The following is a 23794-nucleotide window of genomic DNA, read 5'->3' on the forward strand; positions in this document are numbered from 1 at the left end:
AAATATTTGGGCATTATTTTTCCACTTGGCAGTTTGCTTGTTTTGATTATGACAGTTTCGTTTCTCTCTCACTGCTGTGTGTGAGGGGGAGGGGCCGTTTTTGGCGCTCTTTGCTACGCATCAAAAATTTCCAGTCAGTTACTCTTGTATTTTCTGCATGATCCGGTTCATCTCTAACAGAACTCAGGGGTCTTCAAACTTCTTTGAAGGGAGGTAGATTCTCTCAGCAGAGCTGTGAGACTTATGTAGTGACTGTGTTTTAAAACGTTGCTCTGTGATTTTTATGTTTAAAATTTAATTAGTGTTACTTTACTAATGGGAACAAACCTTTGCTAACAAGTTGTGTTGTTTTTAAAGAGTGATGCTATAACTGTTTTTCAGTTCATTATTTCAACTGTCATTTAATCGTTTAGTGCTTCTTTGAGGCACAGTACGTTTTTGTTAAATAAGATTGTAACCAAGTTGCATGTTTATTGCTAGTGTGTTAAACATGTCTGATTCAGAGGAAGATACCTGTGTCATTTGTTCCAATGCCAAGGTGGAGCCCAATAGAAATTTATGTACTAACTGTATTGATGCTACTTTAAATAAAAGCCAATCTGTACAAATTGAACAAATTTCACCAAACAGCGAGGGGAGAGTTATGCCGTCTAACTCGCCTCACGTGTCAGTACCTGCGTCTCCCGCCCGGGAGGTGCGTGATATTATGGCGCCTAGTACATCTGGGCAGCCATTACAGATAACATTACAAGATATGGCTACTGTTATGACTGAAGTTTTGGCTAAGTTACCAGAACTAAGAGGCAAGCGTGATCACTCTGGGGTGAGAACAGAGTGCGCTGATAATTCTAGGGCCATGTCTGATACTGCGTCACAGCTTGCAGAGCATGAGGACGGAGAGCTTCATTCTGTAGGTGACGGTTCTGATCCAAGCAGATTGGATTCAGATATTTCAAATTTTAAATTTAAACTGGAAAACCTCCGTGTATTACTAGGGGAGGTCTTAGCGGCTCTTAACGATTGTAACACTGTTGCAATACCAGAGAAAATGTGTAGGTTGGATAAATACTTTGCGGTACCGGCGAGTACTGACGTTTTTCCTATACCTAAGAGATTAACTGAAATTGTTACTAAGGAGTGGGATAGACCCGGTGTGCCGTTCTCACCCCCTCCAATATTTAGAAAGATGTTTCCAATAGACGCCACCACACGGGACTTATGGCAAACGGTCCCTAAGGTGGAGGGAGCAGTTTCTACTTTAGCTAAGCGCACCACTATCCCGGTGGAGGATAGCTGTGCTTTTTCAGATCCTATGGATAAAAAATTAGAGGGTTACCTTAAGAAAATGTTTGTTCAACAAGGTTTTATATTGCAACCCCTTGCATGCATCGCGCCGATTACGGCTGCGGCAGCATTTTGGATTGAGTCTCTGGAAGAGAACCTTAGTTCCGCTACGCTGGACGACATTACGGACAGGCTTAGAGTCCTTAAACTAGCTAATTCATTCATTTCGGAGGCCGTAGTACATTTAACCAAACTTACGGCTAAGAATTCAGGATTCGCCATTCAGGCACGTAGGGCGCTGTGGCTAAAATCCTGGTCGGCTGATGTAACTTCTAAGTCCAAATTACTTAATATACCTTTCAAGGGGCAAACTTTATTTGGGCCCGGTTTGAAAGAAATTATCGCTGACATTACAGGAGGTAAGGGCCACGCTCTACCTCAGGACAAAGCCAAAGCTAAGGCTAGACAGTCTAATTTTCGTCCCTTTCGGAATTTCAAAGCAGGTGCAGCATCAACTTCCACTGCACCAAAACAGGAAGGAGCTGTTGCTCGTTACAGACAAGGCTGGAAACCTAACCAGTCCTGGAATAAGGGCAAGCAGGCCAGAAAACCTGCTGCTGCCCCTAAGACAGCATGAACCGAGGGCCCCCGATCCGGAACCGGATCTAGTGGGGGGCAGACTCTCTCTCTTCGCCCAGGCTTGGGCAAGAGATGTCCAGGATCCCTGGGCGCTAGAGATCATATCTCAGGGATACCTTCTAGACTTCAAATTATCTCCCCCAAGAGGGAGATTTCATCTGTCAAGGTTGTCAACAAACCAAATAAAGAAAGACGCGTTTCTACGCTGTGTACAAGATCTATTATTAATGGGAGTGATCCATCCGGTTCCGCGGTCGGAACAAGGACAAGGGTTTTACTCAAACCTGTTTGTGGTTCCCAAAAAAGAGGGAACTTTCAGGCCAATCTTGGATTTAAAGATCCTAAACAAATTCCTAAGAGTTCCATCGTTCAAAATGGAAACTATTCGGACAATCTTACCCATGATCCAAAAGGGTCAGTACATGACCACAGTGGATTTAAAGGATGCTTACCTTCACATACCGATTCACAAAGATCATTACCGGTATCTAAGGTTTGCCTTCTTAGACAGGCATTACCAGTTTGTAGCCCTTCCATTCGGATTGGCTACGGCTCCAAGAATCTTCACAAAGGTTCTGGGTGCTCTTCTAGCGGTTCTGAGACCGCGAGGAATTTCGGTAGCTCCGTACCTAGACGACATTCTGATACAAGCTTCAAGCTTTCAAACTGCCAAGTCTCATACAGAGTTAGTTCTGGCATTTCTAAGGTCGCATGGATGGAAAGTGAACGAAAAGAAGAGTTCTCTCTTGCCTCTCACAAGAGTTCCATTCTTGGGGACTCTTATAGATTCTGTAGAAATGAAGATTTATCTGACAGAAGACAGATTAACAAAGCTTCTAAATACATGCCGTGTCCTTCATTCCATTCAACTCCCGTCAGTAGCTCAATGCATGGAGGTGATCGGCTTAATGGTAGCAGCAATGGACATAGTACCCTTTGCACGCCTACATCTCAGACCGCTGCAATTGTGCATGCTGAGTCAGTGGAATGGGGATTACTCAGATTTGTCCCCCACTCTGAATCTGGATCAAGAGACCAGAAACTCTCTTCTATGGTGGCTTTCTCGGCCACATCTGTCCAGGGGGATGCCGTTCAGCAGGCCGGACTGGACAATTGTAACAACAGACGCCAGCCTTCTAGGTTGGGGCGCTGTCTGAAATTCTCTGAAGGCTCAGGGACAATGGAGTCAGGAGGAAAGTCTCCTGCCAATAAACATTCTGGAATTGAGAGCAGTTCTCAATGCCCTTCTAGCTTGGCCCCAGTTAAAGACTCGGGGGTTCATCAGGTTTCAGTCGGACAACATCACGACTGTAGCTTACATCAACCATCAGGGAGGGACAAGAAGCTCCCTAGCAATGATAGAAGTATCAAAGATAATTCGCTGGGCAGAGTCTCACTCTTGCCACCTGTCAGCAATCCACATCCCGGGAGTGGAGAACTGGGAGGCGGATTTCTTGAGTCGCCAGACTCTTCATCCGGGGGAGTGGGAACTTCATCCGGAGGTCTTTGCCCAAATACTTCGACGTTGGGGCAAACCAGAGATAGATCTCATGGCGTCTCGCCAGAACGCCAAACTTCCTCGCTACGGATCCAGATCCAGGGATCCGGGAGCGGTTCTGATAGATGCTTTGACAGCACCTTGGAACTTCAGGATGGCTTATGTGTTTCCACCCTTCCCGCTGCTTCCTCGATTGATTGCCAAAATCAAACAGGAGAGAGCATCAGTGATTCTAATAGCGCCTGCATGGCCGCGCAGGACTTGGTATGCAGATCTAGTGGACATGTCATCCTGTCCGCCTTGGTCTCTACCTCTAAGACAGGACCTTCTGATTCAGGGTCCATTCAAACATCAAAGTCTAACTTCTCTGAAGCTGACTGCTTGGAAATTGAACGCTTGATTTTATCAAAACGTGGTTTTTCTGAGTCGGTTATTGATACCCTGATACAGGCTAGGAAGCCTGTTACCAGAAAGATTTACCATAAAATATGGCGTAAATACCTATACTGGTGTGAATCCAAAGATTACTCCTGGAGTAAGGTTAGGATTCCTAGGATATTGTCTTTTCTACAAGAAGGTTTAGAAAAGGGTTTATCGGCTAGCTCATTAAAGGGACAGATCTCAGCTCTGTCCATCTTGTTACACAGGCGTCTGTCAGAAAATTCAGACATCCAGGCCTTTTGTCAGGCTTTAGCTAGGATCAAGCCTGTGTTTAAAACTGTTGCTCCGCCATGGAGTTTAAACTTAGTTCTTAACGTTTTACAGGGTGTTCCATTTGAACCCCTTCATTCCATTGATATAAAATTGTTATCTTGGAAAGTTCTATTTTTAATGGCTATTTCCTCGGCTCGAAGAGTCTCTGAGTTATCAGCCCTACATTGTGATTCTCCTTATCTGATCTTTCACTCAGACAAGGTAGTTCTGCGTACTAAACCTGGGTTCTTACCTAAGGTTGTCTCTAACAGGAATATCAATCAAGAGATTGTTGTTCCATCCTTGTGTCCAAATCCTTCTTCAAAGAAGGAACGTCTTCTACACAATCTGGATGTAGTTCGTGCCCTCAAGTTCTACTTGCAGGCAACTAAGGATTTTCGCCAAACTTCTTCCCTGTTTGTCGTTTATTCTGGACAGAGGAGAGGTCAAAAAGCTTCTGCTACCTCTCTCTCTTTTTGGCTTCGTAGCATAATACGTTTAGCCTATGAGACTGCTGGACAGCAGCCTCCTGAAAGAATTACAGCTCATTCCACTAGAGCTGTGGCTTCCACTTGGGCCTTTAAGAATGAGGCCTCTGTTGAACAGATTTGCAAGGCTGCAACTTGGTCTTCGCTTCATACTTTTTCCAAATTTTACAAATTTGACACTTTTGCTTCTTCGGAGGCTATTTTTGGGAGAAAGGTTCTTCAGGCAGTGGTTCCTTCTGTATAATGAGCCTGCCTATCCCTCCCGTCATCCGTGTACTTTTGCTTTGGTATTGGTATCCCAGAAGTAATGATGACCCGTGGACTGATCACACATAACAGAAGAAAACATAATTTATGCTTACCTGATAAATTCCTTTCTTCTGTTGTGTGATCAGTCCACGGCCCGCCCTGTTTTTTAAGGCAGGTACATATTTTTTAAATTATAATTCAGTCACCACTACACCCTTGGCTTCTCCTTTCTCGTTGGTCTTTGGTCGAATGACTGGAGGTGACGTAGAGGGGAGGAGCTATATAGCAACTCTGCTGGGTGAATCCTCTTGCACTTCCTGTAGGGGAGCAGATAATATCCCAGAAGTAATGATGACCCGTGGACTGATCACACAACAGAAGAAAGGAATTTATCAGGTAAGCATAAATTATGTTTTTTTGTGTATAGTTTTAGCAGATGCTTACTGTACATGAAAGGACATTTTCCGTATTTATTTATAATATGCAAATATTTGTAAGCATTGCAAAATATCTGCACGCAAAATAATGATAAAAATAATAATAAAATAGATTTAGAGTTCTGCGTTTGCCTTAAAAAGCAGCGTTAAGGGGTCCTAACGCTGCTTTTTAACGCCCGCTGGTATTTAGAGTTTGGCAGGTACAGGTGTACCGCTCACTTTTTTCCGCGACTCGAGGCTACCGCAAATCCCCTTACGTCAATTGCGTATGCTATCTTTTTAATGGGATTTGCCTAACGCTGGTATTACGAGTCTTGGAGAAAGTGAGCGGTACAGCCTCTACCTCCAAGACTCCTACCGCATAAAAAAGTCAGTAGTTAAGAGTTTCATGGGCTAACGCCGGAACATAAAGCTCTTAACTACAGTGCTACAAAGTATACTAACACCCATAAACTACCTATGAACCCCTAAACCGAGGCCCCCCACATCGCAAACCCTATAATAAAATTATTTAACCCCTAATCTGCCGATCGGACACCGCCGCCACCTACATTATAGCTATGAACCCCTAATCTGCTGTCCCTAACATCGCCGACACCTATATTATATTTATTAACCCCTAATCTGCCCCCCCCAACGTTGCCACAACCTAACTACACTTATTAACCCCTAATCTGCCGACCGGACATCGCCGCCACTTTAATAAATGTATTAACCCCTAAACCGCCGCACTCCCGCCTTGCAAACACTATAATAAATTTTATTAACCCCTAATCTGCCCTCCCTAACATCGCCGCCACCTACCTACAATTATTAACCCCTAATCTCCCGCCCCCAAAGTCGCTGCTACTATAATAAAGTTATTAACCCCTAAACCTAAGTCTAACCCTAACACCCCCCCCTAAATTAAATATAATTTAAATAAAACTAAATAAATTTACTATAATTAAATAAATTATTCCTATTTAAAACTAAATACTTACCTATAAAATAAACCCTAATATAGCTACAATATAACTAATAGTTACATTGTAGCTATTTTAGGATTTATATTTATTTTACAGGCAACTTTGTATTTATTTTTAACTAGGTACAATAGCTATTAAATAGTTATTAACTATTTAATATCTACCTAGTTAAAATAATTACAAAATTACCTGTAAAATAAATCCTAACCTAAGTTACAAATACACCTAACACTACACTATCAATAAATTAAGTAAATTACCTACAATTATCTAAAATAAAATACAATTAAATAAACTAAACTATAATAAAAAACAAACAAACACTAAATTATAAAAAATAAAAAAATATTACAAGAATTTTAATCTAATTACACCTAAGCTAAGCCCCCTAATAAAATAAAATAAAACCCCCCAAAATAATAAAATGCCCTACCCTAAACTAAATTACAAAGTAATTGGCTCTTTTACCAGCCCTTAAAATGGCTTTTTGCGGGGCATTGCCCCAAAGTAATCAGCTCTTTTACCTGTAAAAAAAAAAAATACAATCCCCCCCCCCCCAACATTACAACCCACCACCCACACACCCCTACTCTAAAACCTACCTGTTCCCCCCTTAAATAAACCTAACCCCCCTGAAGATCACCCTACCTTGAGCCGTCTTCAGTCAGCCGGCCACCGATGGGACAAAAGAGGACATCCGGACCGGCAGAAGTCTTCATCCTATCCGGGCAGAAGAGGACATTCGGACCGGCAGACATCTTCATCCAGGAGGCATCTTCTATCTTCATCTTTCCGGAGCGGAGTCATCTTCTATCCAGCCGATGCAGAGCCATCCTCTTCTTCCGACGGACTAACGACGAATGAAGGTTCCTTTAAATGATGTCATCCAAGATGGCGTCCCTCGAATTCCGATTGGCTGATAGGATTCTATCAGCCAATCGGAATTAAGGTAGGAAAAATCTGATTAGTTGATTTAATCAGCCAATCGGATTGAAGTTCAATTTGATTGGATGAGCCAATATGCGAGGTAAATCAACCAATCAGATTTTTCCAAACTTAATTCCGATTGACTGAAAGAATCCTATCAGCCAATCGGAATTTGAGGGACGCCATCTTGGATGACGTCATTTAAAGGAACCTTCATTTGTCATTAGTCCGTCGGAAGAAGAGGATGGCTCTGCATCGGCTGGATAGAAGATGGCTCCGCTCTGCTCCGGAAGGATGAATATAGAAGATGCCGCCTGGATGAAGATGTCTGCCGGTCCGGATGTCCTCTTCTGCCCGGATAGGATGAAGACTTCTGCCGGTCCAGATGTCCTGTTCTGTCCCATCGGTGGCCGGCTGGCTGAAGACAGCTCAAGGTAGGATGATCTTCAATGGGGTAGTGTTAGGTTTTTTTTAAGGGGGGATTGGGTGGGTTTTAGAGTAGGGGTGTGTGGGTGGTGGGTTGTAATGTTGGGGAAGTTGTATTTTTTTTTACGGGTAAACGAGCTGATTACTTTGGGGCAGTGCCCCGCAAAAAGCCCTTTTAAGGGCTGGTAAAAGAGCTGATTACTTTGTAATTTAGTTTAGGGTAGGGAATTTTATTATTTTGGGGGGCTTTTTATTTTATTAGGGGGCTTAGATTAGGTGTAATTAGATTAAAATTCTTGTAATCTTTTTTTATTTTTTGTAATTTAGTGTTTGTTTTTTTTGTATTATAGTTTAGTTTATTTAATTGTATTTTAGTTTAGATAATTGTAGTTTATTTAATTAATTTATTGATAGTGTAGTGTTAGGTGTATTTGTAACTTAGGTTAGGATTTATTTTACAGGTAATTTTGTAATTATTTTAACTAGGTAGCTATTAAATAGTTAATAACTATTTAATAGCTATTGTACCTAGTTAAAATAAATACAAAGTTGCCTGTAAAATAAATATAAATCCTAAAATAGCTATAACTATTAGTTATATTGTAGCTATTTTAGGGTTTATTTTATAGGTAAGTATTTAGTTTTAGATACTTTTTTATAGTAATTGTAGTTTGTTTTATTTAAATTATATTTAACTTAGGGGGGTGTTAGGGTTAGGGTTAGACTTAGGTTTAGGGTTAATAACTTTATTATAGTAGCGCGACGTTGGGGGCGGGAGATTAGGGGTTAATAATTGTAGGTAGGTGGCGGCAATGTTAGGGAGGGCAGATTAGGGGTTAATAAAATGTATTATAGTGTTTGCGAGGCGGGAGTGCGGCAGTTTAGGGGTTAATACATTTATTATAGTGGCGGGGATGACCGGTCGGCAGATTAGGGGTTAATAAGTATAGGTAGGTGGCGGCGACTTTTGTTGGGCAGATTAGGGGTTAATAAATATAATATTGGTGCTGGCCATGTTAGAGACAGCAGATTAGGGGTTCATAGCTATAATGTAGGTTGCGGCGGTGTCCGGAGCGGCAGATTAGGGGTTAATAGTATAATGCAGGTGTCAGCGATAGCGGGGCGGCAGATTAGGGGTTAATAAGTGTAAGGTTAGGGGTGTTTAGACTCGGGGTTCATGTTAGGGTGTTGGGTGTAGACTTAGAAAGTGTTTCCCCATAGGAAACAATGGTGCTGCGTTAGGAGCTGAACGCTGCTTTTTTGCAGGTGTTAGGTCTTTTTTCAGCCAGCTCAGCCCCATTGATTCCTATGGGGAAATCGTGCATGAGCATGTTTTTCCAGCTTACTGCTACCGTAAGCAACGCTGGTATTGAGGGTTGAAGTGGAGCTAAATTTACCATTTTTAAATGTATCACTTTTCTGAGGCTAACGCAGCCATTCAGAAAACTCGTAATACCAGCGTTGTATAAAGGGTGTGCTGGACAAAAAAGGCTCGTTAGCAATGCAGGTCTTTACCGACAAAACTCCAAATCTAGGCGTATGATATAACTACTTTAGTATTGGTTATATTGTATCATTATAATATACATATAACAGAATACACCTGTTACACTGGTCTAGCAAATGCTGTATAGAATGTTTAAAGTGAAGGTCAATTTGGATTTAGTGCCCGGTTTTTAATAAACTTATTAAAAACAAGGGCACTTTTTAATTAATCAAAATTGACATTTCACTCCTTTTCTTTAAAAACGTATCTTTTAATCCTGTCAGCCGCTGCAGCGCTTCCTCCGCCCATCGCAAGCCCTCTTCGTGGGTCCAAAATGACGAATCCGGCTTCCTCCAATCACGACGTTGCATCAGGCCATGATCCCCCCCCCCCCCGGGTGAAAGCCGGGATTGGAGGAAGCCGGATTCAACATTTCTGACGTAAGAAGAGGCTTCCGACGGCCTGGGGGAATTGCTGTAGCGGCATTCAGGATTTAAAGGTAAGCTTTTGAAGAAAAGGAGTGAAATGTCAATTTTGATGAATTAAAGTGCCCTTGTTTTAGGGTTTATTAAAAACCGGGAACTAATTCATCCAAATTGACCTCCACCTTAAGGCCAGTTCAGAATCCTACAGGATCCACTCCAGCCTCTCAGTTTTCAGAATTAAAATGCAGGAAAAGGGTATAAAATAATTGACAGTGCATTACTCTAATTATACATAGTTAACACTTTATGGGGATTACATTTTGTGTTTAATGTCCCTGCACATATGGCGTTTTAACATGTTTCTCTTTTACTAGGTATAATGGGGACATATCAGGGACTGACAGCTACAATACTAAAGCAAGGATCCAACCAAGCTATTCGCTTCTTTGTCATGACGTCCCTCAGAAATTGGTATAGAGGTAGTACCCACCCCACTCTTTTGTTTAATGTACGAGCCATGCCCCTGCCACCTCCCTTATTACTCCTTACTCCTCTGTTTGTTGTGTTTGTACTTGCTGGCCCTGTGGCTTTTTCCTCACATTTCACCTCTGCTTTTATGACCCCTCCTATTTAGTCCATGTGTCCCTTCTACTGATGTTTGGGATTGAATTCCAGGGCTCCTCTTTTGTTTGGTTTGTGTCACCAGCTACAACTTCTGTTTATTATATGTCTATAGTAGTCCTTCCACTTGTGTTTTTGTCTCATTGGTTCCCTTCTTGTTAGGTTAGTGCTATCTGGGTATATAGCCCACTGTTTCCTCCTGATTTGAATCAGCTTTGCTTTCTGCTTAATGTTACTGTCTTTGATGTTCCTTTGCTGTTCTGTGCCATCTGCTTCTGTTCTTGTTGTGTATCTTCGCATTGCTTCATGTATAGCTGCTGTTTTACCCTCTTTTTTATGTTGTACCTTAGCCGACTATTCATCCAGGACTTTCCTGCCTGGTCCTCCTTCCTAATTTTTCTGTATTCTTTATTTAATTTGCTGTCTCTTTGGTAACTTACTTCCTTTTTCAATTATTCGTTGTCGCTTTTGCACCTTTTAAAGAACAGCCCCATTAGTGATGTGATAAGTTTCCCTTACTCTCTGTATATCTTCCTCAGGGGACAACCCTAACAAGGCAATGAATCCGCTGGTGACTGGTGCGTTTGGAGCCATTGCTGGTGCTGCTAGTGTATTTGGGAACACTCCACTAGATGTTGTGAAGACTAGGTTGCAGGTACAATTACATTGTTCTACTATTTATCAGCTAAAAAGTGAAAGTTTGGGATATAACTTGCTATATTTTATCTCTCCTGCAGGGTCTAGAAGCTCATAAATACAAGAACACCTTGGATTGTGCCTATAAGATCCTTAAGTATGAAGGACCCCGGGCGTAAGTCTGAGTCTCCTCTTCTGTAATATGATATAAAAATCTCATAATGTCATTTCATATCATATCTATGGCAATCTTTTTAGGTTATCTTAAAATGACCACCCGTTTTATATTCTGCAGATTCTACAAGGGGACAATCCCTCGACTGGGGCGTGTGTGCCTGGATGTGGCCATCGTGTTTATCATTTATGATGAGGTGGTGAAAGTTCTTAACAAGGTGTGGAAGACAGACTGATACCAGAGGGCATACAGTCATGCTTGACTTTTATGTGCCAAAAGTTTTTGTCAAGCAGTGCTCAATCCCTTGGTACCAAAACATTCCTGTCCCTTCCATCCAAAGATACTGATCCATTTCCTTTCTTTTTACTCCTGCATTCTCAGTGGTAGTTTGTCCTATTACCCATGTGCTGCCTGAAGTGCATTTAAAGCAACAGTGCACTGCATGCAGTGTGTTGCTCATAGCCCAAACTGCAGTGGATGGGTTTACGGGCCTTGGGGTGTTTTAGCACTCCCCATCTTTTACTTTTTGTGTGTTGTGGTCTTATGTGTATTTTAAATAAATATATAATATAATCACACACACTGAAACAAAAATACTCCTTCAGGATTATCACCATCTTTTAACAATCCCTTAAAAAGAAAAATGTCAACATAGCTCTCCTGCTTCTTGCAACACTACTTGATGTTTAGTTGAAGGTGGTTTTTAATTTGAATGTGCTTGAATGTTTCTGATTTTTTTTTTAAAAAAGCATGACAACTAATTTTATTTTAACTTTTAGTAGTTTTTTTTAGTTAGATATTAAGTTTATTTCAGAGAATTTTTGCATCTGAATTAGAGAAAGACAGGGATAATTCATAATGTCCGTGGCCCCTTTTAATGAGTCAGGATAGAGGAATTGTGTCTGCCCTCTATTCTTTCCATGGTGGTTCTTTTTTTTTCCCTTTTGAACCATTTTATTTGTTAATAAATAGTGGGAAACCATATCTGTGCCAACTCTACGGTGCTCCATATATTGCCAGAGAGATTGCATTTTGCATTTATAGAGCATGGGCCTTCCTAGTGTCAGTACATTGTCACTCTGAAAGATGAAATTGCTACACATCACCATGCTTGTTTATCACAGAAAGTTCTTTACAGTGGACCAGGCTGGGCTTATTTACTAAAATATATTTTTGTATATTGCAACAATATCATAAATGTGATCTTTTTGTGGATGTGCCATTAATCCAACACCAAAATGCAGTTCAGCTATAAAAATGTCCGTCGTATGTAAATTCAAACAAGGTGCAAATTAATGCCTCGATGAGTGATTTCTAACTTTCCAGATTAAATACATTACAAATAAATTATTTTTTAAAATGTTGCATCCTGTGTGTACAAAGAAGAAAACTATTTAAAAGGAGCTAAGCAAGAATTTGTATGAGTATGAGCCAGACAAGGGTGTTTGTATTGTAGAAAAATCCAGAAAGTTGCAAGTTATAATTCCATAGATTTGTCAAGCCTTGTTTTAGGAAGAAAGGATTCCTAAGGTTTATGCCATTTGCATGATTTGGGTCACTTTTAAAAACAAACTAAGAACATTGTATCTAAATAGAGCAAAGAAATGGAAGCCAAAATGTTGGCATCTATTGATAATTTTCATTTGAAATATGGTACATTCATATATCCATTATACATCTGTCCAGTAAAATACCTCACAGCCTTTCAGTGCAAAAAGGCAGAGTAGACCATATGATAGCAAAAGTAAGTCCCTGGTCTTTGGTGCTAGGAGCATCTGCCTCCTTATTTATAGGTATTCTTACGTCTTGTTCAATCTACCTATAATATTACTTGAATGATACAGTATAGTTTTAGCTTTTGTGAGCTTTTATATACGTCCATAATGTTTACAGATTTGCCAAAGAATTTATCCAGAAATATGACAAATGTATTTTATTTTTAAAGCCTTTTTTTAAATCTATTATATATGTGCATATGCAAGCTTGGAAATAATAGTAACTGTGGTTTTGTTGCTCATCTCTCGTTAACTACCAAGGTTTTTTCAGAGATTCACAGCATGACTCATGCCCCATTATCTGCATTCACTTTATTTTTTTGTCATTTGTTTAATCTATACGAGATGTGCTTTTATGATTTAAAGAATAGATTAAGTTGTTGCTTTTATATATTACCTACCTCAACAGCAGAGTGACCTGTGTGTTATTGTGCTGACTGTAAGTCCCACAACACACTTCCTAATCAACATGCACTGTAAACATATTCCTGACAAACACAACCTTACATAAGGCAATGGAACTTTATGCATTATTTTATTGACTGAGTAAGACGACACAAGCTTTTGTGGAAACACAAACTATAAACATGAAATTAATAAAAATTATAAATGAGACGAGAAGTAAAGGTATAAACATGATAGCCATAAAGTAAGCTTAAAGGGACATGAAACCCAAAATTTTTCTGTCATGATTCAGATAAAGAATATAATTTTAAACAACTTTCTAATTTACTTCTATTATCAAATCTGTTTCATTCTCTTGGTATCATTTGTTGAAGGTGCAGCAATGCACTAATGGTTTCTAACTGAACTCATGGTTGAGCCAATCACATTCAATATATATATGCAGCCACCAATCAACAGCTAGGACCTAAGTTCTCTACTGCTCATGAACTTGCCTAGATAAACCTTTCAGCAAATGATAACAAGAGAAGGAAGCAAATTAAATAATAAAAGTAAATTGAAAAGTTGTTTAAAATTGTATTCTCTATCTGGATCATGAAAAAAATATTTTGGGTTTCATGTCCCTTTAATGTATATATTAAATTGACTTACTAAAAACTACCAGTCCATTTATTTACCATGAAATGTGCTTCACAAATGGCAATGTTCTGACAAATTTTAAAGGGGCAAAAAGTCTTTGTTGCATCTAAAAGAGAGCATTTTAAAAAATAACATGACAATGGCTTTTGTAAAAGGGATGTTCCTAAGCTGATACAGTGTTGCTTTTATGCTTGTGATGCTTGTCTCCATCCACCAATAAAGCAGCAGGACTTCTGCTCATCAGCCATTGAGGAATCAGACCCCAAGTCCAAATTCATGCTTAAATAGTGCTCTTTGATATGCATGGAAGTAAGTATATGTCCCTTCAAAATTATGGAATGTAGTAAGCTTAAAGGGACATTAAACCCACACTTTTTATTTAATGATTTAGACAAAGAATACAATTTTAAACAACATTCTTATTTATTTCTATTATCTAATTTGATTAATTCTTTAGATATCCTTTGTTAAAGAAATAGCAATGCACATGGGTGAGCCAATCACATGAAGCATCTATGTGCAGCCACCAATCAAGAGCTACTGAGCCTATCTGGATATGCTCTTCTGGAAAGAAAAGCAAGAGAATTAAGCAAATTAGATAACAGAAGTAAATTAGAAAGTTGTTTAAAATAGTATTCCCTATTTGAATCATGAAAGTAAAAATTTGGGTTTAATGTCCCTTTAAAATGGTCTCTATTGAATATAAATCCATATTCAGGGTTGTTTTTAATGGGGCTTAGGTGTGTGATACTGTGAGTATTGTGTTATAATGTGCAAAGTTTTATCAGAACTTTAAATTGTCATAAGTATGCTGCCCTATAGGTACGTGTGTGTGTGTGATACGGATGCAAATATGTCTGATGTCAGGGAGAATAGGTATTAGTAGGATTTCTCACTTATCTCAAGCCCCAGAATAATAATATCCTAACAGTGCCCCTGTTTCTCATAATTTCAGCACTTTTAGTATTCAGTCAGCCCTGTTTTGGGTACTGTCCACCTTAGCTATGATCCTTTTTCTATTAATTATTTGTATAGCACCACAACCACTGCAAAGCATTGTCAGGCAGATTCACTTAAAAAGCACGGAAGCACCATTCAAGATAATATGGAATGAGGGGTTTAGTTAATACACGTTAGCCATTATTCAGTTGCCAAATTAGTAGATAATTGATGTCAGTTCTAATTCCTGTGGAAGGGAAGGTGGGTATTACTCACATGAACCCGTAATGTGCATGTTTGGTAGAGGTTTATTATTTTACAGTATGGAATAGCATTTGTAAGCATAATATGTAAAGCTATGTATAATTGCCTGGTATTTCGGCGCTGGACTGACCATAATAAGCGGGATCAGACTGATATACTACAGGAAAGTTCTACTCTGTGAAAAGCAGTACTGAGCTAAAAGAAGCTGCACCCAGGTGGTAAATCGCCATAGAACAGGCTAACAATGGTATTGAGCTGGTTGTTTGTTCCTGTGAGTGCATTTCTCTCTCTATGTGTGTGTGTATATATATATATATATATATATATATATATATATATATATATATATATATATATATATATATATATATATATATATATAAAATTGCAAGCCCCATCTACATGAATAAAAAAAAAACCTATGCAGTTAGCAAAAGTAGATTTTCCCAGTCAGTACTTTAACGAAACTGTGAAATGGGCAATATATTTTATTATTCTATTTTAATGAAACCAGTAAAAACTGAATGAGGCTCTTTTTAGTGTTTACAACATCGCTGTTCTTCTTAATGGGACATAAAAGTTACTGCAGCAAAGGAGGGTTTTTAAATGTTTTACTTACCTGTCTCCAGACAGTTCAGAACCTATAGGACCATAACTCAAATTTTGTGGGCAGTGATTTGCCTTCAATGTTATATTCCTTTGTTTTTCTTGGTGCTTTTTAGCAGTTTCTTCATATAGACTTGTCTTAGTTGTTTAGATTTTTAATCCTCTTTAATAGTGTAGGTAATATACAGTGTTTTGTAGCCCATACTGTGATTTAAACCTTAGTATGAAAGTTCAGCAGATTGTATTAGTTTCTACTCTTTTCTTTTTTTCTGTTTGGAAAGTTCCTTTAAGAATAATTAGAAATTCCTAATCAGCTGAGAGATTTCACTACCATTAGAGCACTCAGTTACATGGTCAGTGTTGGGAAAATCTAATTTTTTAGTTGATACTACTGAGCAGATAGTGTGTGTCTCACTGACAATATGCATTGTGTTGTAACACTGGGTTAAATGGTACTATCACTCACCTCTGCATATATATATAGATATGTATGGGTATACAGCATTATGTATGGGTGAGTAAACTTATCAACCTAAATGTATATTATAAAAATATTTAATTTTGACAAAAAAATGGAACATCTTCTTAAAGAACTTGTCTCGTGTGTATGTCATCTACATCTTGGTTTCATAGGGCATTCCACACAAAGTAAAGAGGTTAACAAATAAAAATAAAAAAAACTGACTTTGCTCATGATGTTGGTCAAATGAAGCTGTTATTAATAGTGCATATTTCTTCTTATTGAAATATCTTCTGCATTTTATGTAATCTCTGTTTCCAGTACAGCTTAATTCATCTCATTGTGTATGTCTGTTATTGTGTATTAAAGTGAAAATTTATTTACACAGCCTGGCTGTGTTGTGTCTGCAAAGTCCTTCTGTTTATAAAAATCTACTTTACTCACTACCCTTTTCTTTAATATAGCAACAGACCTTAGAATACATACTTGTCTTCCATATATACATCACATACACATCAAGTCATTTATCGCCAGTTAGTACCTTTAAAGGGACAGTAAACACTTTGTAATTAAAATGCATGTCTATTGTCTTGCTATAGGGTGCATATCCAGCTCTAAGAATTAGAAAATCAACAATTTTCATAATTAAATTACATAAAAACATAATTTATGCTTACCTGATAAATTCTTTTCTTTGGAATGATTTTAGTCCACAGGGCTCCATAACATGTGGGATATAATGTAGGAGAAGGCCAAGAACACACACAAGAGCTTAAATTCCCTCCTATCTCTCTCCTCCGTTAAACGCATAGCTGAGCAGAGAATAGGAAACAAATAGTGAAGATAAAAGCAGGGTCTATATAGGTGCCAATTAGAACTGTCGCCCAAAAATGTAAATGGGCGGGGCCTGTGGACTATCATTCTGTAAGAAAATAACTTATCAGGTAAGCATAAATTATGTTTCTAATGACACGGTGAGTCCACGGATCATCTAATTACTATTGGGAATATTACTCCTGCCCAGCAGGAGGGGGCAAAGAGCACTACAGCTGTTAAATATCTCCCTTCCCTCCAACCCCAGTCATTCTCTTTGCCTACGTTAGAGCAAGGAAGTGGTAAAGTTTAGGTGTTAGAAGATTCTTCAAGCAAGATTTGTTAATTTTTAAGTAGTGCAAGATTGTGCTGCTTTGTCCTACTAGGGTGTAGCTGTAGTCCATATCAGTCTCTTCAGTAGAGCAGTGGTGGCTTTCAAGCAATGGGAACTTGTGGGGTATAATCGTCACTGCGCCGCCCATATATTTAATGCTGCCCTAACTTCAAAAGCCCTCAGTCTTTGCGTTTTTTTCCACAGGTCCATGTAAGGGAACATGGCTCTCAAACCTAGTGAGCTGCCTTGCTGCCAGGCAGATTTCTAAAGGGAAGTGCTAACTTTTTATTTTCTGGGAGCGTATACAGAATAAAAGATGGCACTTTAAAAGTACTACTGGGACAAGAGACATCCTCCTATGACTTAGGGCCACTTCCTCCCTCAATATAAGAGGAATAAGCAGAAGAGACGTCAGAGCAATTTTCATTCCTTTCGAAACTTCAAGGGTAAACCTTCCTATCCTTCTAAGCTGGAACAGTCCAAGCCTTCCTGGAGGCCCAACCAGTCTTGGAACAAGGGAAAACAATCCAAGAAGCCCGCTATTGACTCAAAAGCAGCATGAAGGGCCTGCCCCCGGATCTTGTGGGGGGGCAGACTTTCCTTCTTCGCTCAGGCTTGGGTTCGGGATGTTCAGGATCCCTGGGCGGTGGACATCGTGTCCCAGAGATACAAGTTAGAGTTCAAGACCTTTCCTCTCAGGGGCAGGTTTCTGCTTTCAAGATTATCTGTAGACCAGATAAGAAGAGAGGCGTTCTTACACTGTGTTCGGGACCTTTCCGACCTGGGAGTGATAGTCCCTGTCCCATTGCAGGAAAAGGGTCTGAGGTTCTACTCCAATCTGTTCGTGGTTCCCAAAAAAGAGGGAACTTTCAGACCAATTTTAGATCTCAAAAGGCTAAACAAATTGAGTCTTGAGAAAGGCCTGATACGGGCCGAAACGCGTAGACACTGGTAAGCCTTATTTCTACTTTTTCAACATTGTTATACAACCTACACTATTATTAATTTTTTTGTTTTAGGAAGAGATCGTCACACCCCAAGCCCTAATAGCAACACACACCGTAGTGGTGATCCCTACAATCAAGTGACACAGCAAACACTGTTTGTTGTGGCCAGAGCACGTAACTTTATCTACTTTAATCTTTTTCTTTTTGATACCACCACTTTGGATTGACTTATCCATTATTTTTGTTTTTGGACACCTTCACATTTTTTCTATTTTTTCACTTTGTTCCCTTTTTTGCATTTTTTACATTTGGAAATTATCACTCAATTTTTGTTTATTTGGACACTATTATAAACGTTTCCACCATTGTATTTGGACTCAGCTAGATACGTTTAATCACGTACTCTGCGTTTCATTTTTTATATTGGAGACTGATTTTCTAAGTCACTACATGTCTGTTTTTTAGTAAATCCGGCCTTTTAGCATCACCCCTAGGATTCTAATCTTGTCCTCATTTTTATTTATATATTTTTTATTTCTTTTACACAACCCCTTCATTATTCTCCTACACCCATTTGATACACAAGGGCGGAAGGACACCCCCCTCTTTATCCACATTACCTTGCACCGCATCAGAGTTCTACACAGCTCAGTCAGCGTACCTACCTTTCACCAGCCACCAACACTGTGATTTTATATTGAATTCTGCATATTGTCGATTTTATATTGAATTCTGCATATTGTCGCTTTTATGTTTTTATATTGTTTATTATCTTAATTTATTATTGTTAGCTTTCATGGATCCATGTTAGTTTGTATTTTATGTCATTTTTGTAATTAAATTGAATTTTTAATCAGAACAGTTCTGACACCCTCGATTGTTTTAGTACCCGCCTCCTTTTGGTAGGCGCCTGGGCTATCTCCTCAATTCAGGCTAAACAAATTCCTCAGAGTACTGTCCTTCAAGATGGAAAATATTTGTTCCATTCTTCCCTTGGTTCAAGAGGGTCAATTTATGACAACTGTGGATTTAAAGGATGCATACCTGCATGTTCCCATCCACAAGGACCATCACAAGTTTCTGTGGTTTGCATTTCTAGACAAACACTTCCAGTTTGTGGATCTTCCATTTGGTCTTGCCACAGCTCCCAGAATTTTTTCAAAGGTTCTGGGATCCCTGTTGGCGGTGCTCCGATTGCAGGGCATTGTAGTGGCACCTTATCTAGACGACATTCTGTTTCAGGCACCATCCTTTCAACGAGCAAAATCCCACACAGAAATGTTATCCTTCCTACAATCTAATGGATGGAAGGTGAATTTGAAAAAGAGTTCCTTAGTTCCAACTACAAGGGTAGTTTTCTTGGGAACCATAATAGATTCCTTATCAATAAAAATATTTCTGACAGAAGTCAGGAAATTAAAGATTTTCGATTCTTGTCTAGCGCTTCAGTCTTCACCTCGACCATCAGTGGCTCAATGTATGGAGGTAATCGGTCTGATGGTAGCGGCTATGGACATCATCCCGTTTGCTCGTTTCAACCTCAGACCTCTGCAGTTATGCATGCTTAGGCAGTGGAACAGAGATTATGCGGATGTGTCTCCACAGTTGCATCTGGAGCAGGAGACAAGGGATTCCCTTCTTTGGTGGTTGTCTCAGGATCATCTATCCCAGGGAACCTGCTTCCGCAGACCCACCTGGGTGATTGTGACAACGGTCGCCAGTCTACTGGGATGGGGAGCAGTCTGGGGGTCTCTAAAGGCTCAGGGGACATGGACTCGGTCTGAGTCTGTTCTACCCATAAACATTCTGGAGCTGAGAGCAATCTTCAGTGGGCGGAGACCCACAACTGCTGTCTGTCGGCAATCCACATCCCAGGAGTGGACAACTGGGAGGCAAATTTTATGAGCAGACAGACCTTTCATTCACCCGGGGGAGTGGGAACTCCACCCGGAAGTGTTTTCCAGCTTGATTCTCAAATGGGGACAGCCGGAACTGGATCTCATGGCATCTCGGCAGAATGCCAAGCGCCCGAGGTACAGGTTGAGGTCAAGGGACCCTCAGGCTGTACTGATAGACGCTCTGGCGGTACCTTGGAATTTCAGTCTTGCATACCTATTTCACCTGTTTGCTCTTCTACCTCGGGTCATTGCTCAAATCAAACAGGAGAGGGTGTCGGTGAGCCTTATTGCACCGGCGTGGCCTTGCAGGATTTGGTATGCAGACCTGGTGGAGATGTAATCTCTTTCACCTTGGAGACTTCTGTTGAGAAAGGACCTTCTACTTCAAGGGCCCTTCCTTCATCCAAATCTAATTTCTCTGAAGCTGACTGCTTAGAGATTGAACACTTAATTTTATCTAAGCGTGCATTTTCAAATCGGTCATTGAGACCATAATTCAGGCTCGTAAGCCTGTGACTAGAGAGATCTACCATAAGATATGGAGTAAATATCTGTATTGGTGTGAATCCAAAGGCTACTCTTGGAGTAGAGTTAGGATTCCTAGAATTCTGTCCTTTCTGCAAGAGGGTTTGGAGAAGGGTTTATCGGCAAGTTCCCTAAAGGGCCTTGTCTATTTTGTTACATAAAGGTCTGGCGGATGTCCCAGATGTGCAATTGTTCTGTCATGCCTTGGTCAGGATCAGGCCTGTGTTTAAGCTGGTTACTCCTCCCTGGAGTCTTAACCTAGTTTTTAAAGTTCTTCAACTGGCTCCGTTTGAGCCTATGCATTCCTTAGATATTAAGTTATCTTGGAAAGTTTTGTTTCTTGTTGCTATTTCATCTGCTTGTAGAGTTTCAGAGCTCTCAGCATTACAGTATGAGTCCCCTTACCTTCTTTTTTATTCGGATAAGGTAGTTTTGCATACTAAGTTAGCGTTTCTCCCTAAGGTAGTTTCAGATCGGAACATTAATCAGGAGATTGTTTTCCTTCCTTGTGTCCTAAACCTTCTCAGAAGGAACGTCTGCTGCACAATCTAGACGTGGTGCATGGATTGAAATTATATTTACAGGTGATTAAGGATTTTCGTCAGTCTTCTGCTCTGTTTATTGCCTTCTCTGGGAAACATAAGGGGAAGAAAGCTACGGCTACTTCTCTTTCTTTGAGGCTGAAGAGTATCATTCACTTTGCCTATGAGACTGCTGGACAGCAGCCTCCTAAGAGAGTTACGGTTTATTCTACAAGGGCTGTTTCCTCTTCCTGGGCATTCAAAAATGAAGCTTCTGTTAAACAGATTTGAAAGGCTGGAACTTGGTCCTCTCTTCACACTTTTTCAAAATTCTATAAATTTTATACTTTTGCCTCGGCTGAGGCTTCTTTTGGGAGAAAGGTTCTTCAAGCAGAGGTGCCTTCCATTTAACTTCCCTGTCTTGTCCCTCCCTTATAATCTGTGTACTCTAGCTTGGGTATTGATTACCAATAGTAATTAGAAGATCCGTGGACTCACCGTGTCAAGAAATAAATAAATACATTTATCAGGTAAGTATAAATTTTGGTTTTTTTTTTCTTTAAATGATTAAAGTCCATAGAGCTCAATAACATATGAGATTAATACCGAAGCAGATTGTCCATGTTATGGAATGGGTGGGACAATTTTCTGGCAGTTTCTATTTATCATTCCTGCCAAAAGCTGCTTGCAAATAAGCAAAAACATCAAATTGGTAACATTTTGAAAAGGTATATTTTTTAAAATAATATTTTTTATTGAGGTTACAATAATACATACAGAATAGGAAAAGAAAATAATAAGCATAGGTGTACAAAATCAATGCCATCTTAACAGAGAGATGCCGTTATAAGCTTAGATGTTATTTCAGCTTGTAGGGTGTCTTATGGTACTGTAGCAGTTGAATGCTTGGAAGGCCAAGTTTGGAAGCTGAAAACTGAACATTCTGTATTATCAATGTCTTAAGAACGTCAGTCCAACATTGTTATGTAGTATATCAACAGCTGTAGTTAACATACAGATCACTTCAAGCAAATTGATTTAAGCTGTAGCTTTAATATAGAAATTAAACGTAATAGTATTATACATTAGATATGCTTCTAAGGATTAGCCCTATGTAGAAATTGTATATTTTGGACATTGTATATAGTAACCTCATTTTCCCTCTCTTTTAATACAGGTTTAGTATACTATAGTCAACCCTTATTTCTGAATACCAAGATTAATAATGGAGAAATCCCTAGAAGTAAAACAAAAGGTCACCCTTGGACCATTTACATAAATATGCATTAAAAAGGGGAATGGTAAGGGGTATATTCTGAACATTGAACATATAGGGTCACACGTGAGCCCTTGACAAGAATATATATGAATGGAGCCGTATTTATAATTAGTGAGGGCTACTTTGTACTCTATCATGGGAATCTCTCACCAACTTTGAATCCTTCCTTGATGTGTTTAAAGCTGTGAGAATCTTGCTTAATCTGTATAACCATATTTCAATTTGTACTTCCATCTAATGGAGATATCTGGTATCTATGAAAGATCCTGGGCAGATGTGCTAGTAATCTGTCTACTATCTAGGAATGGAGCTTCTATTAATTAAAACTGTAATAGGGATAGAGCTTATTCAAGTGTAGATAAGCACTGTTGTCAGAAAGTTATATAGCTCTACAATTGAAGTGTACCCTCAATTCCTATTGGATATAAATATTAATATAATGCTATATGTGATAGTGAAACCTTTCTGTGTATATTGAAATATGGAGGATATCACTAGTATTGTCAGGGAGTCATGTGTTAAACGGTATTAAATTCAGGAGGGCTAGTTAAAAGCAGATTCAATTTGTACATAGCAACGTTGAACAGAAAAGACATGCTAGTATACTACATGTTAATGGTCTGAGGAAAACTTGTTAATATTAACAAGAGTGCGCTATAGGAAACTTCAAAAATTTAAGACAGTATGCGCTATATATGACTGGTTACTAAAACAACATCCAGCGGGGTAAAGCTGTATATCTAACCAAAGGTCCTATACCTATCGTGAGATCTAAGGCAGTATACCTCTGTGTCATTAGGAATAGTTCCAGTAGGTAGATACGGATAACAGCAATTCTTGGGCAATTACCGCATTAGTAAGTTAATGCAGTTTCTGCTATGGGGGTTATAATAACCTACCCCACACCGGTACTCCCAAGTTGTTGTGTAATAGGGATATTCTGGGGTCGCAATAGAGGTATGTACTCTGTCTTCTCAGCCTCTTGATAATAAAACTTCAGTGATATATTTGATGTGGCACCTGACTTCGCTTCAGCATAATGTGTAGATGCCTCCTCCGTGTCTGTCTTCCAGGCATATAAGTGGTGATCGGAGATCCAGTCGCTAGGTTCCTGCACTCTCAATATTAGACATGTGTGTTGGGAGAACTTTCATGGCAACTTGCAGGTCCGTTGGTTTGACACTTCTATGCGATAGATGTATAGTGGCACGCTCCACAGGGTTGGCCACAGCCCACTAGGTCAGGCCAGAGCTGGTCAACTTGTTATATCTAGCGACTTGCCTCTGTCTCCACAAATATCAGTTCAGCAGTAGTGCCATGGGCTCCGGGTGTTGTATCTTTTCACACTGAGGAAGCTGTAGCATGCAATCCAAAACCCGAATCTCTGCTGTTTCAAAAGTCTGCAAAGATGATATGCAGTTTCTGCGAGATATCCTC

General features: G+C 39.6%; 1 protein-coding gene across 1 annotated transcript in view; it reads left to right on the plus strand.

The window, feature by feature from the left end:
- SLC25A1 (solute carrier family 25 member 1) overlaps nt 1–16423 on the plus strand; it is a 94841-nt gene extending 78418 nt beyond the window's left edge. The window contains exons 6-9 of the mRNA XM_053701961.1: nt 9895–9999; nt 10681–10796; nt 10879–10952; nt 11073–16423. Coding sequence (XP_053557936.1) covers nt 9895–9999; nt 10681–10796; nt 10879–10952; nt 11073–11187 — 410 coding nt within the window. The 3' untranslated portion in view covers nt 11188–16423. The remainder of the gene's footprint in view (nt 1–9894; nt 10000–10680; nt 10797–10878; nt 10953–11072) is intronic.
- Nucleotides 16424–23794: the final 7371 nt, after the last annotated feature.

Source organism: Bombina bombina, chromosome 2 (genome assembly GCF_027579735.1).
Source record: "Bombina bombina isolate aBomBom1 chromosome 2, aBomBom1.pri, whole genome shotgun sequence".
NCBI classification, from domain to species: Eukaryota; Metazoa; Chordata; class Amphibia; order Anura; family Bombinatoridae; genus Bombina; species Bombina bombina.